Raw genomic sequence first — 13,548 nt, 5'->3', positions numbered from 1 at the left:
AGTGTAGCCTACACCCCATAGGGGAGAGCCCAGGTTTGAGTGCCAGCTCACTTTCCATTGCAGCTCTCCTGCTGATGCGTACCCTGGGAGGCAGCAGGACTCGGTTCAAGTACCTAGGTCCCTGGCATGCACATGAAAGACCAGAATGGAGTTCACAGCTCCTGGCTTCAGCCTGATCCAACCCTGGCTGTTGTGGGCATTTGTGGAGCGGACCAGCAGATAAAAGCTCTCCTTTTCTCAGTCTCTCCTTTTCTCAGCCTTTCAAGTAAATTTTTAAAACATAGCCATCTGCGGTTTAGGAATATATCTTGGCTGGCGCCGCAGCTCAATAGGCTAATCCTCCACCTAGCGGCGCCAGCACACCGGGTTCTAGTCCCAGTCGGGGCACCAGATTCTGTCCCGGTTGCCCCTCTTCCAGTCCAGCTCTCTGCTGTGGCCCGGGAGTGCAGTGGAGGATGGCCCAAGTGCTTGGGCCCTGCACCCCATGGGAGACCAGGAGAAGCACCTGGCTCCTACCATCGGATCAGCGCTGTGCGCCGGCTGCAACGCGCCGGCCGCGGTGGCCATTGGAGGGTGAACCAACGGCAAAAGGAAGACCTTTCTCTCTGTCTCTCTCTCTCTCACTGTCCACTTTGCCTGTCAAAAAAAAGGGGGGGGGGGATATATCTCCAGGCAGAGGGTTGCATGTATAAGAACAGACAAGTCAAACTTCAAAATCAGTAAATTTTCTAAGGCAGATTATAGAAGTCGTCCTAAAATATTACTTCTTAGGAAAAAAAAATAGCCCCTCCACTATAACCTCCTCTAAGACACTGAGGCTGTATTTAGATAGAGCCTACAGACTCGTGAACCAGTGCAGCAGCATTCGGAGTGTCTCCAGTGTCTAATCAGAGTTTAAACAGCCCTCTCCTCCAAGCCCCACGCCAGCTGGGGGAGCTGAGAAATGTGCAGAAAGAACGGCGTGGTGGGGGAGGGGTCTCCTTCATTTCCAGACTTCTTCACAGAGTCTGGGCGCATGGGTGCGATAGGATCAGCAAAACAGAACTGCAAAGAAAACTGTCTGAGAGCGATAACACTGGATTGGAAGCCAGATAAGCCCAAATTCCTGGTGCCGCCCAGAGCTGCACATCGCATGCGCAGCCACTGCAGGAAATCTGCTCACCCTCATTCACCCCGGCCCAGACGCCACATGCAGCAGCCCACAGCCCTCCCTGGGGGGCTCTGAACAGGACAGGGCTTAACGCCGGGATCTCCATCTGTGACCAAGGATCACAATCCATATTCATGGCATCTCCACTCAAAGGGGTCGCTTTTTTTTTTTTTTTTTTTTTTTTGGCCAGGCAGAGTTAGACTGAGAGAGACAGAGAAAGAGGTATAGATTGTGTGTGTGTGTGTGTGTGTGTGTGTGTGTGTGTGACAGAGAGAGAGAGAGAGAGAGAGAGAGAGAGAGAAAGGTCTTCCTTTTCTGTTGGTTCACCCCCCAATGGCTGGCGCTGCGCCAATCTGAAGCCAGGAGCCAGGTGCTTCTCCTGGTCTCCCATGGGGTGCAGGGCCCAAGCACTTGGGCCATCCTCCACTGCACTCCCAGGCCACAGCAGAGAGCTGGCCTGGAAGAGGGACAACCGGGACAGAATCTGGCGCCCCGACCAGGACTAGAACCCGGTGTGCCGGCGCCGCAGGTGGAGAATTAGCCTATTGAGCCGTGGCGCCGGCCACCCAGAGCCCTTTTTGAAAATGGCCGCAGAGTAACAAAAACCCCACCGTTGCTACCTTCCCCATCTCAGTCTCTAGCAACACCATCCACACACCTGAGCCAGCCAGAAACCTCACCGCTCCCTCTCTCCCAGCCCCCATCACAGCAGTGCCTACAGCACAATATTCCTCAGCTCCAAGCTGCCTCCTCCTTGCCACGGCTACTGCCTAGTATGGTCAGCGTCGTCCTGCACTCAAGTCACTGCAGGGGGCCTCCTAAGAGTGAAGCCATTCCTCCAATTCACCCTCCATCAGAGCAATCATTTTTTGGAAAGATTTATTTATTTATTTGAAGGTCAGAGTTAGAGAGACAGGATAGAGATCTTCCATCTGCTGGTTCACTCCCCAAATGGTGGCAACAGGCCAGGAGCCAGGAGCGTCATCTGGGTCTCCCACATGGGTGCAGGGGCCCAAGCACTTGGGCCATCTTCTGCTGCTTTCTTAGGTGCATTAGCAGGGAGCTGGATCAGAAATGGAGCAGCTGGGACTCGAACCGGTGTCCACATGGTGTTGCAGGAGTAGCTTTACCAGCAGCACCACAGCTCCAGCCCTAGAACAATCCTTTAAAATGTGTATCTCATCATTTCATTGCCTTCCTGACTCCCTTCACTGGCTGCCCATGGTCCTCAAGTTCAGGCAGCCATCATCTGAGCCTGTGGCTCATGCACCTGCTGCACTACAGTAAGGACACCCGACTTCCGGTCCCCAAGTGTACTGCATGAACAACCCCTTGGTGCCTTACACCTGCCACAGCCTCTACTTAGGATGTCAGTGCCTCCCCATGCTCAGTGCTGAGCGTCCTCGCAGCCCGCATGGCTTCTGGGCCAGCACTTAATACCCACACTCCCACTCTAGACTGTGAGTGGCTCTGGGGCAGGAAGTTTAGCCCTTCTCATGATCTGGTTATGAGGTGGCACAGGACAGAAGCTGGCCCATGAACAGGAATCAGAAACACCTGTTGGTGTGAATATCGGAAAGAACAACACAGGGAATATTAGCACGCTCAATCTAGCAGCACGTTTTTAAAGACCACTATGACCAAGTGGGGTTTATTACGGGAATTGCAAAGATGCTTTGCCAATAGGAAATTGATGATAATAATTCATAACATTAATAAATCTGAAGGAAAATCACATGAATATCTACCTAAACACTGAAAAAGACCCTTGGAAAATATAACACCCATTTCTGCTTTAAAAAAAAAAAAAAACCAACTAAATAAAATAGGAGTTGCTGGTTACTTCCTTCACTTTTAGAAATTCAGAGAGACCTTAGTCCAAAAGTCAACATCTTCCTTAACGGGAAAAATCTTTGCCCATGTCCACTATATTAGTACTATTTAACACTGTATTTTAAGTATTAAACCATGCAGCAAACAAGAGAAAACAACTGGGGCCAAGTAGTAGGTTAGGCATCCACCCGCAGTGCCAGCATCCCATATGGGCGACAGTTAGAGTCCCAGCTGCTCCATTTCCGATCCAGCTCCCTGCTGATGGTCTGGGAAGGCAATGGAAGGTAGCCCAAGTCCTTGGGCCCCTGCAACCACCTAGAAGAAGCTCCTAGCTTCAGATCGACCCAGCTCTGGCCGTTGCGGCCATTTGAGGAGTGAACCAGTAGATGGAAGACCTCTCTCTGTCTCTCCCTCTCTCTATCTGTAGTTTTGTCTTTCAAAAAAATAAATAAATCTTTAAAAAAAAAAAAAAGAAAACAATTACAGGCATAAAATCAGCAAAGGAACACCGTATTGATATATCTATTTAAAGAAGTCATTTTTTAAAACCAGCTTCTTAAAAAAATGAATACATAATAACATATAACCTATTTTATATGTTATTGTATATAATGTTATATCATTTTATAACATAAATACATAAAAGTCAATAATACAACCTTGGGCACAATGGGTGAGTTGCCACTTGGAATGTCCACATCCCATATCAGAGTGCTTGGTTCAAGTCCTGGCTCTTCCACTTCCAATCCAGCTTCCTGCTAATACAGACCCTGGGAGGCAGCAAAAGACAGCTCAAGTCCCGGATCTGAACCATCCATGTGGGAGACCTGGTGAGTTCCAGGTGTCTGGTTTCAGCCTGGCCCAGCCCTTGGCTGTTGTAGGCTTTTAGAGAATGAACCAGTGGATGGAAGAGCTCCGTGTCTGTCTCTGCCTTTCAAATAAAGTGAAAACCATTTTTAAAAGTAAGAGAACAGGATGCAAAATATGTAAATAAATAAACTTGACAAATATCAGTAAGTATCAATTAGAAGAGATAAGGAAGGGGAAGATCCCATTTATAATAGCAACAAAAGATATAACAATATCTAAGACTAAATTTTAAAGACTGTGCAAAACCTATTTGAAGAAGTCTCTAAATTTCTGAAAAGTAGGCCTGTTCAAATGGAAGGGCATTCCAGCATTTTGGGAAAGGTTTGACATCGTAAAGACACCAACTCTCAACCCCTCCTCTGAACAATCACTACATTCAGCACAGTTGCAGGTAGGAGAAACAAATTTTGGAGTTAGACAAGTGGCTCCCAAAGTTCACGTGGGAAAGTGGTCAGGAAAGAACAACCAGGAAACTCAAAAAAAAAAGGAACATGTTGTCTGGAGGAGAAAGCTAGCCCCACCCAACACTAAAGCACGCTGCAAAGCTCCTGCAGGTGAAACAGTGTGGAACTGGTACATGAGGAGACAAACAGAGCGCAATGGAAGATCCAGCAGTAGACTCCAGTACACCTGGAAATTCAGTTTAGGATCACGATGGGAGGAAATGGGTGTTTCAATAAGGGTCTGGGTGCAAGTGGACATTTAGAAGATAAAATTCATCTATACCTTTCATTATACACCAAAATAATCTCCCAGTGGGTCAGAGATCTAAGTATCAAAAAGGAAACTAAAAATACTAGAAGAAAACGTAAATTCCTTTAAAACCTGGAGGTGAGGCAGGCATTCGGCACAGCAGCTAAGATGATGCTTTGGACGTCAATGTATCCCACGTCGCAGCTCCCCTTCCTATCCAGCTTCCTGCTAATGTGCACCCTGGGAGAAAACAGGCTCAAGTACCTGGGTCCCTACCCCTCATGCGGAGGACCTGAAATGAGTTCCAGACTCCTGGTTGTGGCCTGGCCCAGCCTCGCCTGCTGTGAGCATTTGGGAAGTGAAGGAGCAGATGGAAGCTGTCTGTCTGCCTTTCAAATAGAAACAAAACCCTGAAAGTGGTGGACAGACACCTCTCTAACCATGACTCAAAATCCAATTTTTTAAAAAAATATTTATTTGAAAGGCAGAGTTACAGGGAGAGAATCAGAGAGAGAAACAGATTTTGCATCTACTGGTTCATTCCAAAAATGACTGCATTGACCCAGACTGGGCCAGGCCAAAGCCAGGATTCTGCAGCTCCATCCAGGTCTCCCACATGAGTGGCAGAGCCCCAAGCACTTGGGCTGCCTTCCACTGTTTCCCCAGATGCATGAGCAGGGAGCTGGATAGGAACTGGAGCTGCCAGGACTCACACGGGTGCTCAGACGGGATGCTGGCACCGCAGGCAGAGGCTCACCCTGCTACACCACCAACACGGGCCCCCATATGCAGCTTTACATGTGTTCTGAAGCATTCCAGGGTTAAGGCAGGCAGGACGGGGCTACAACTCCATGTGATGTCTTGATAAATATTTCAAAAGTGATCTAGGAATCCCAACGAATGCAGGCCTTCTGCACCTGCACAACGAACGGTGCTTTAAATGAGCTCATTCTGCTAAGTGCACATCAGGGTGAAAGGTCCATCAGGAGCCCATTTTACACAGCACTCCTTCCCTGCAACAAGACCCATTAGGCGGCATCTACAAAGCCAAGCAAAGATGCTTTATATGTGGTCAAGATAATGGGAGAGAGGACATTGGTTTTGTGTTCCTTAAAGAGACTGGGTCTTGGTCTTCACCCACCTCCCCACTCCCCAAAGGTGGGTGAGGGTAGGGGGAGACCACACATTGTCCAGCGGGGGGTGAGAGGAGCAGTTACACACAGTGGCTCTGGGATGGAAGTGTGCTTGGATCTCTCTGGGCCTTGCACTTTTTATTCAGGCCTCCTTTTGTGACCTTAGCCACAATCAAGCACCTGGAACTCCAGAGTGAAGAAAAGCAACCAAGTTCGTGTCCATTTTGCTCCCTGAGGTTGTGTATGTGTGTGTCTTGGTACAGTGCCTGACACATAAGGACAAGGATGGTGCCCATTTATCATCACCATGACTACTACATTGGCATGACTGCTGGCTGATGAGTGGTCCAACCTGTGACATAACGCCAAAGAGCTGAAGGTGCCTACATTTTAACTGGCTTACTCCTTCCAAATGCTGGCTGACTACCAGCCTCGACCGTTTAAACATCACATTTCTAATGCAGTAATCCCATCTGCAATGAGCAGGGAAGAAACTGCCACAGGCCAGGGATGTTTGCAAAGTGAATTAAGTCACCATAAAAACTGACCACATTGGTTCCCAGTTCCAAGTCTGGTACAAGGTGAAGCCATCCATCCAGAGCTCGCAACACCTTCAAGAAGAAATGACTGCCCTGGGAGTGTTTTTAGAAACTCCTAACACACTTTAGAAGTGTTTAAATGATAAATGCTGCAGGATTTTGTCATTACTGATCTACCAACTATTAGCTGTATCCAAAATACTTCTGAGATGAGACTCCAACGCAGCTTTTAAACGGTCTTGTCTTAGATGATTTCCACTAGAATTCCTTCCTAATTCAAAAGTCTTTAAAACACAACGTCTATGTTATCTATTTATAAAGCTGTACGACAGCTTCGGGGAGAATCCTTTGGAATATTTATTTTTTCACATCCCTTTTCTGGAGCTGGCAACGCGCAGAAACAAGTGTGTGTATTAATATCGCTCTGCCCCCAAGTCTAGACTCCCTCGAGCTCTATTTAGGGCCCACGGTCGGTGTCTCTGACCCTCGTGACGCATTCCTTTCTTTCATCTCTGCAACTCCCGGCCACCCCTTCTCAGCGTGTCTGGCTAATCTGCCTGATGTTTCTGGGGCATAAATGGACTGAGAATATGTGACTGAGAAAAAATCAGATAGGAATGTGGTTCTGGGCCTTTTTTTTCCCTTGACATAAAAGAATTTCTTTTATTGATATGGAAATGAACAGATGTCTGATAACCTTCTGCCAACCTGGAACATTTCTGCTTCCTCCAGGGACCTTCCTTGGGCTGATGTTTCGCAGGACTTCCACAGCCAATTCAAAAGTCCTGTCACGGGTATCAGTGCGATCTAGACCAGCCCCAAAATGGGAGACTCCTTCCCTGGCCCCCATTTCTGGCCTGGTGCCCCGACTACCCATAAAATAGGAAAGACGCTCTTGCCGCCGGACAGGAGGCGATTTTATGTTTACACCAGAGCGCTACCACGGGGAGAAGCACTGCGCTCACTTCAAATCACAGCTCTTCACATGCCCTGCGTCTTCTGTTTTATCTGACCACTTGCACTAGCACTAAAAGAGAAATGATGGGAAGCCGGTGCGCACGCCTTTACCGCTCAAGTCGTAACAGTCAGTCCCGATGTTTTACAGTCTGCTCCCCAGACCCAGGTCTCCAAGCACCCAGGTGGGCCGCCACAGGACACGCTGAACCTGCAGCACCAGGACCACAGGCAGGAGGACTCACCATGACCACATCTCAGAGCCATGAAATAGCCAGTAACAACCTGTTTCATTATTAAATCTGCCTCTGCTCACTCCGCCTCTTCTCTGGAAAACTCCAACTCAACCCAAGGAGATCCAAATCCATTATCATCCTTCTGTCTGAGTTCCATGCAAATCTGTGACTCCTCCCGTTTCCTGCCTCTCACCCATTCCCCTAGTTACATCCAAGGCATTCTGTCGTTTGGTAAGATTTTATCTTCCATCAGCTGGTTCACTCCCTGAATGGCTGCAACAGCCAGGGCTGGACAAGCTGAAGCCAGGAGTCAAGAGCTGCCACCCAGTCTCCCACGTGGGTGCAGGGGCTTAAGCACTTGGCCATCTTCCACTGCTTTCCCAGGCACATCAGCAGGGAGCTTATCAGAAGTGGAGCAGCCAGGACTTGAACGGGCACACTTATGGGACGCTGGCGTGGCAGATAGAGGCTGACCCCAAGTCACATTGTCTTCTGCCCTGAAGCCCCACCTCCAGTGGTCATGTGACTTCTGAGAGTACTCAGAATAAGTGGGCACTTTCAGGCCACCAGAGCCAACCACTAACTTCTGGGACTACCCAGACCCCTCTGCAGGGGTCTAAGCAACTGCCCCAAAGACAGAACTAGGAAACCCAATGGGACCAAGAATACACGTTGGCCACATAATATTTGGGGATATACTGACATCAGGAACCGGAAGTGGCAATGTTTGGTTAAAAAAAAAAAACCTTCAGCTCTGCAAAAACATGTCTCTCAAAGATTCTTGTCTCATTAATAATCATCAGACTCATGTCTTTCCCTTAAAAAATGGAAGCACTCTCTGCTATGGCCTGGAAAAGCATTGGAAGATGGCCCAAGTCCCTGGGCCCCTGTACCTGCATGGGAGACCCGAAGGAAGCTCCTGGCTTCAAATCCATGCAGCTCCGGCTGTTGTGGTCATCTGGGGAGTGAACCAGTGGATGGAAGACCTTTCTCTCTCTACCCCTGCCTCTCTGTAGCTCTGCCTTTCAAATAAATAAATAAAATTTTTTTTAAAAAAAGGAAGCTCTTGCCAAACCTCACCTTAGAGTGACATTTTAAGTTTGAATCATTTTTTCCTTAGTCTATCAGTGAGAAAGTTTAAAAAAAAAATAGAGGAAAACTGATTTACTCAATGTCCCAAAAGAAATCAGTGGTGGAGAGAGAACTTAATAAGAAGGTTTGTGGATGTGCGCTTCTGCCTTTGACTGCCTGGGAGACTTTTAATGCCACCTAGTCGAATTTAATACTCTACTGAAGAAAATATCCCCCGAATGCAGTTAAGCATCTGAAGTGAATTACAAAGATAATTCTTGCTAATTACCCCTCAAAAACATGTCTTTATCTTCCAGACTCTTATTCTCCAGGGCTAACCCCATGTTGCAGTCACAAATACTGCACTTGTTCTAATGAAACTTAACTCCTTCCGTGCCCAAGGTCCACAGTCTGCCCACCAATGCTGCCTGGGGAAGGAAGGACTTGTTTCCGAGTGACATGGGCTCCCCCACGGTGTGCCGGGTAACACGGCAACTGCTGGTTTCAAACACTACCAACAATAAAGGAATAACAGCATGGTGCCTAAGTAGGGGGTACAAATACTTAAAGCACGGAGACCGTCCCTAAAATTATTATTCCTAAAGACACACAGATTTGTTGTCAGAAACAAGGCCCTGAAACGCACCGCACAGGAACCACACCCCACCCCACCCCACCCCCGCCGAGCGCCAGACACCCCTCTGCACCTGATGGCACGCTTCGCTGAGCTGACCCCTTATCAAACCTGGGCAACTGCGGCACTGAGATAGTCACGTGTGCGCTTGGGGTGGTCCCTTGTGAGGGTCCCTGTGACCAGCGGCCTTCCTCCACATCCCTATGTCGCTGGAAGTCATGGGAGAACGTTGAGGTCCAGGGCTCCAGTGCTGCTTCTGGGGCCTCCACTCGGTCTGACCATTATTCAACTCCAACATCACGTAAATAAACCGGGTGAATATACTGCCTCCTGTAACGTGTAGATGAATGCTGCGGGCCGCTTCAGAAACCGGGTTTGTCACGTGACTCCGTAAACGGGAACAGATGCATTTAAGCTTCAACATTTGTGTCTTCCGCCCACGATTTTTCTTTCCCTTCTTCCATTTTCACGAAAGAGGACTATTTTGGTTTACTTTCACACATGACCAATACTCAACAACACATGCACAGAAGAGCCTATCAAACGAAGGGGTCCTCAAGAACATTCTAAAATAATCAGATAGGCTCTGACTTAATAGAATCGCCAACTACCAGATGATACCCATCTTTAAAAACCAAGGCTCTTCCCATCCTAATCACACACCCCATCCCCTTACACGACCTCACAGGACCTAACACACCCTCCTTTGTGGCACGCATGGCAGATGCAAATCAATTATGACCTGTGCCTTTTGTGGTTCCTGCCCGCGTCATCCATCAGAAAATAAGCTCCGCGTGGACTAGGAGTGTTTGTACCTGTTATCTGCACTACGGAGCCTTGAAGTGGGGGTAGAAAATCAATGAATATTGATGAACGGCCAAACAGCAAATACATGGGAGTGAAGAGATGGCGTGAAATTGCAGGGCCTGGTACCCAAGGTGAGGCATGAGCTTTGAGTCCTGGGGTGTCCTGGCACAGGCAGTACCACACTACAAAAAGGCACACTGACAGCACACCCCGAGGTAATTGTTTTTGAGATGAGTTCTAGACGCACAACCCAACTTTCCTGGAGGTGATTTCCAACAATTTCACAGCATCAGTGGCTATTTGTGGCACATCCGTAAAAACATCAACGCGCGTGTGTTAGGATAAGCAGGCGTGCAGGCAGGCCGACGCAGCCGTTTCTAAACTCCACTCCTCAAAAAAATCACAGTATTTCATCTCCAAAGTCAAAGCAATATAAACTGGGAAATGCCACTGCACAAGGTCAGAAAAACCTCCACAACAATCCTGACTTCTTGACAGGATTGTCTCCCTCACCATTGATTAAAATTAAAAAAAAAAAAAAAAAAAAAAAAAAAAAAACCTCTTTGAAGTGGAAGAGTAAATATTATCACTCGATAGTACTCGCACCCCGCAGCACAAACAGGCCTGCATTGTGTGACACTCGGCAGCCCGGGCGGGTCCCGCCACGCCGCACCGTTGCCACGAAGGGTCAACGTGCTCGACGCGCAGCCGGCCGCCACCTCTTAGTGGTCCTCAGATGGACACAGACAGTATGGGGAAACGCTCCCCTCCAGGTCTTCGCAAGGGATCGCAGGTGGGGGTGGGGCGGAAAGGCCAATGGGCGGCCCGCAGCCCCGCGTCGGGGACCGCGGGACGAACCCCGGGGGCGCGCCCCGTCAGCTGCAGGACCGCCTGGCGGCGGGGGGGGGGCGCGTAGGGTCGCCCGGAGCCAGCACCCCCAGGGGTGTGGAGCAGCCGCCAGCGCCAGCGGGGCGCGAGGTCGCGGCGGGCCCGGCAGCTGCGGTGCGGGGCGGTGCGGGGCGGTGCGGAGCCGCTGGCGCCCACCCCGGGTCGCGGCTCACCCGGCGCCTCCCTCCCGGCCGCGCCCCCCGCGCCGCGGCGCTCACCTTGCCGGGGAAGGGCCCCGGGAGGAGCAGCTTCAGGGCTTGCCTCTTCAGCTCCACCAGGCGGGCGTTGCAGTTCTCGCACCAGACGCCGCGGTCCGAGCCGGGGGAGGAGCCGCCGCCGCTGCCCGAGCCCGGGGAGCCCGTGCCGAAGCCCGGCGAGCCGCCCAGGGAGCCCGGCGAGCTGGTGCCAATGCCCGGGGAGGCGGGGCCCGGGGAGCCCGTGAAGGAGCTCGGGGACGAGGTGCCCGAGCCGGGGGACGGGGTCCCGGACGAGCCGAGCGCCGAGCCCGCGCCCTCGGGGGTGGGCCGGCTGCCGGCGCGCGACTCCTCATACGCTTTCCGGTACCAGCTCTCAGGGGAGAAGGGCGCCGCGGGCTTGGTGGGCGAGCAGACTTCATTCACCTGCGGGCGAGACACGCGGCGTCAGGAGCTGCGGGGCGGTTGCTCGCGCGCACCGGAGCTGGCCCGGCTGGGGGTGCTCGCCCGCGGGGGCACTCAGTCGCCGCCGAGGGTCTGGCGAACGCCCAAGGGCGCCGCTTCGGGAGCGCTCTAAGGCCTGCGGCCAAACAGTCCTGCCTCCATCTGTGTCGCTAACTGCCCCCAAGTGAGTCCCCACCGCCCGAGTCACCCCTTGCGCCCGTCCCCGGTCGCCGGCGGACTCCTCTGGGGTCAGGAGAAGGGCTCGTTGGGGGACTAGGGGGGTGGCACCCAGCCGTCTCTGCAGGGGGAGGCCGCAGATTGGGCGCCCCGCGCTTTGGAACCAGGCACCCACCCAAGCGAGAGCCCAGGATAAAAGATCTCCGAAGACCCTTCGCGGGGCGGGGGAGACGGTGATCTGGGGGCTTTTTTATTCACTCGGGCGCAAGCCCTCCGTATCCCGCAAGTCACAGGAGGGGTCTCCAGGCTCCAGGGAGACGACCCGAGGAACCGCAGAGAATCCACGGGAGACCCTTCCCCTCGGGCTTAACTCTGCCTGGAAGTCCAGGAATGCTGCAAAAGTTCCCGGTGCCGGGATGAGGCAGGGACCAGAGGACGCGGAGCACTGCGAGAGCGAGGCGAGCGCGCACGGCCCGGCGGAGGCGCAGCTGCCGCGGGAGCAGGGCTCGGGGCCGCGCGCTGGCCACCGGCGCGCGGGGCCGCACGTCCCGGGAAGGGGCCGGCCGGCCGGGATGGGCCTGGAAAGGCGTCTCCGCGCCGTGCCCGGCGCAACTTACCCCGTATTTCTTGCCCCTGCTGGAGACCGCAAGCCTCTCTTTATTCCCAGCTACGGAATTCATCGTGGCTTCTCCGGAGCAGAGCGTCTCGGGGTTCCTTCCAGCACGGCTGCATCCAAAGGGGGAGGGGGGTCTCGAGACCCAGACGCGCCCCGGGTTGCAGGGGGTTGTTCTTGGCCCGCAAGTCAAGGTTTCCTAGCCGGGGGGAGGGGGCATAAAAGCCAAGTCACGGGAGCAGTGAGGCTGCGGGGAGGGTGGAGGTGGCCGGTTATTCTTCTCTTCCGATGCGTTTCATCCTCGCGCCGTGCCTCCTCCGGGCACGCGTTCTCTGCCGGCAGTCACAGCCAGACGGCCGGCCTATTCCTCGGCCCCGCACCGGGAAACGCAGGGGTGCGATCCAGACTCGCAGCCCCGCAGGACGCCGGCGAGCCCGGGCCCCGGCCGGCGCGTGAACTCCGTCCGCCCAGCCCGCGGGGGGTGGGGGTGGGGGTGGACTTGTCTCCTTCACCGAGCGCGGTAACTGAGTTCAAAAGAAATTCTCCCAAAATATAAAGATCCAGGCTCGGGGAGGAGCCTCGGCGTGTCGCCGAGCCAATATGCGCCGGCCCGCTTCGCCTGACAGTTGCGCGAGGGCAGGGAGAGGGGCGGCTCCGCGTGGCCCGCGCCGTCCGCGGTCAGCGCGCGCGTGTGCGCCCGGCTGCCGCGCCGAGCCCCGGGAGCCGCGGCCCCGCCACCCGGGGGCCCGCCGCCTGCCTGCCGCCGCCGCCGCCGCCGCCGCGCCGGCCGGGATCCATTTTATGCCGCGGCGCCGCTCCTGCCTGACATTGCGCGACCGAGCGCTGGGGCGGGGGTGGGGTCATAAATCCCGCAGGGTGCGGGGAAGTTGCTGGCTGGCAGCCCGCCCGCCGCCCGGGGCGCTGGTGACCCCGCGCTGCGCCCGCCGGGGACTGCGGGGCAGCGCCGAGCGAGCGCGGCTGGACGGAAGTGCTGCGCCCGAGCCGCCCCCGCCCCCAAATTCTTTCTCTTCCTGGCGAGGCTTGCAGGTCTGCCTTTGAACCGCCGCGTGAAAGGGACTGAGTCACAAACAAGTCCGCAAACACACCGGGGCCTCCCCCCCGCCCTTTGTTCTCCGAGACCTGCCCTCCCGCACCCCCAGCCCCGCGCAGCGCCGCGGCCCCTGGCGCCCCGCCCGCAAGCTGCGCCTCGCCGCGCCGCCCCGGCCTGGGACAGGTGGGCCCGGAGACCCCCCGCGGGCCGCCGCCGAGCCGAGGACACGCAGCGCGGACGGCGCGGGCCTGCGCAGGGGGT

General features: G+C 53.6%; 1 protein-coding gene across 2 annotated transcripts in view; it reads right to left on the bottom strand.

Moving 5' to 3' along the window:
* KIF26B (kinesin family member 26B) overlaps nucleotides 1–13,119 on the bottom strand; it is a 517,449-nt gene extending 504,330 nt beyond the window's left edge. The window contains exons 1-2 of one of the 2 annotated variants that reach the window (XM_051820805.2): nucleotides 12,241–13,119; nucleotides 11,027–11,428 (exon numbers count right to left, since the gene is read on the bottom strand). In XM_051820805.2, the coding sequence (XP_051676765.2) occupies nucleotides 11,027–11,428; nucleotides 12,241–12,303 (465 nt within the window). In that variant the 5' untranslated portion in view covers nucleotides 12,304–13,119. Of the gene's footprint in view, nucleotides 1–9,186; nucleotides 9,306–11,026; nucleotides 11,429–12,240 lie in introns of those variants that run through there. The other variant, XM_051820806.2, reaches the window with a different exon arrangement.
* Nucleotides 13,120–13,548: the final 429 nt, after the last annotated feature.

This window comes from Oryctolagus cuniculus, chromosome 13 (genome assembly GCF_964237555.1).
Source record: "Oryctolagus cuniculus chromosome 13, mOryCun1.1, whole genome shotgun sequence".
Lineage (NCBI taxonomy): Eukaryota > Metazoa > Chordata > Mammalia > Lagomorpha > Leporidae > Oryctolagus > Oryctolagus cuniculus.
Note: the sequence above shows the minus strand (reverse complement) of the source record. Positions and strands in the feature narration are given on the sequence as shown.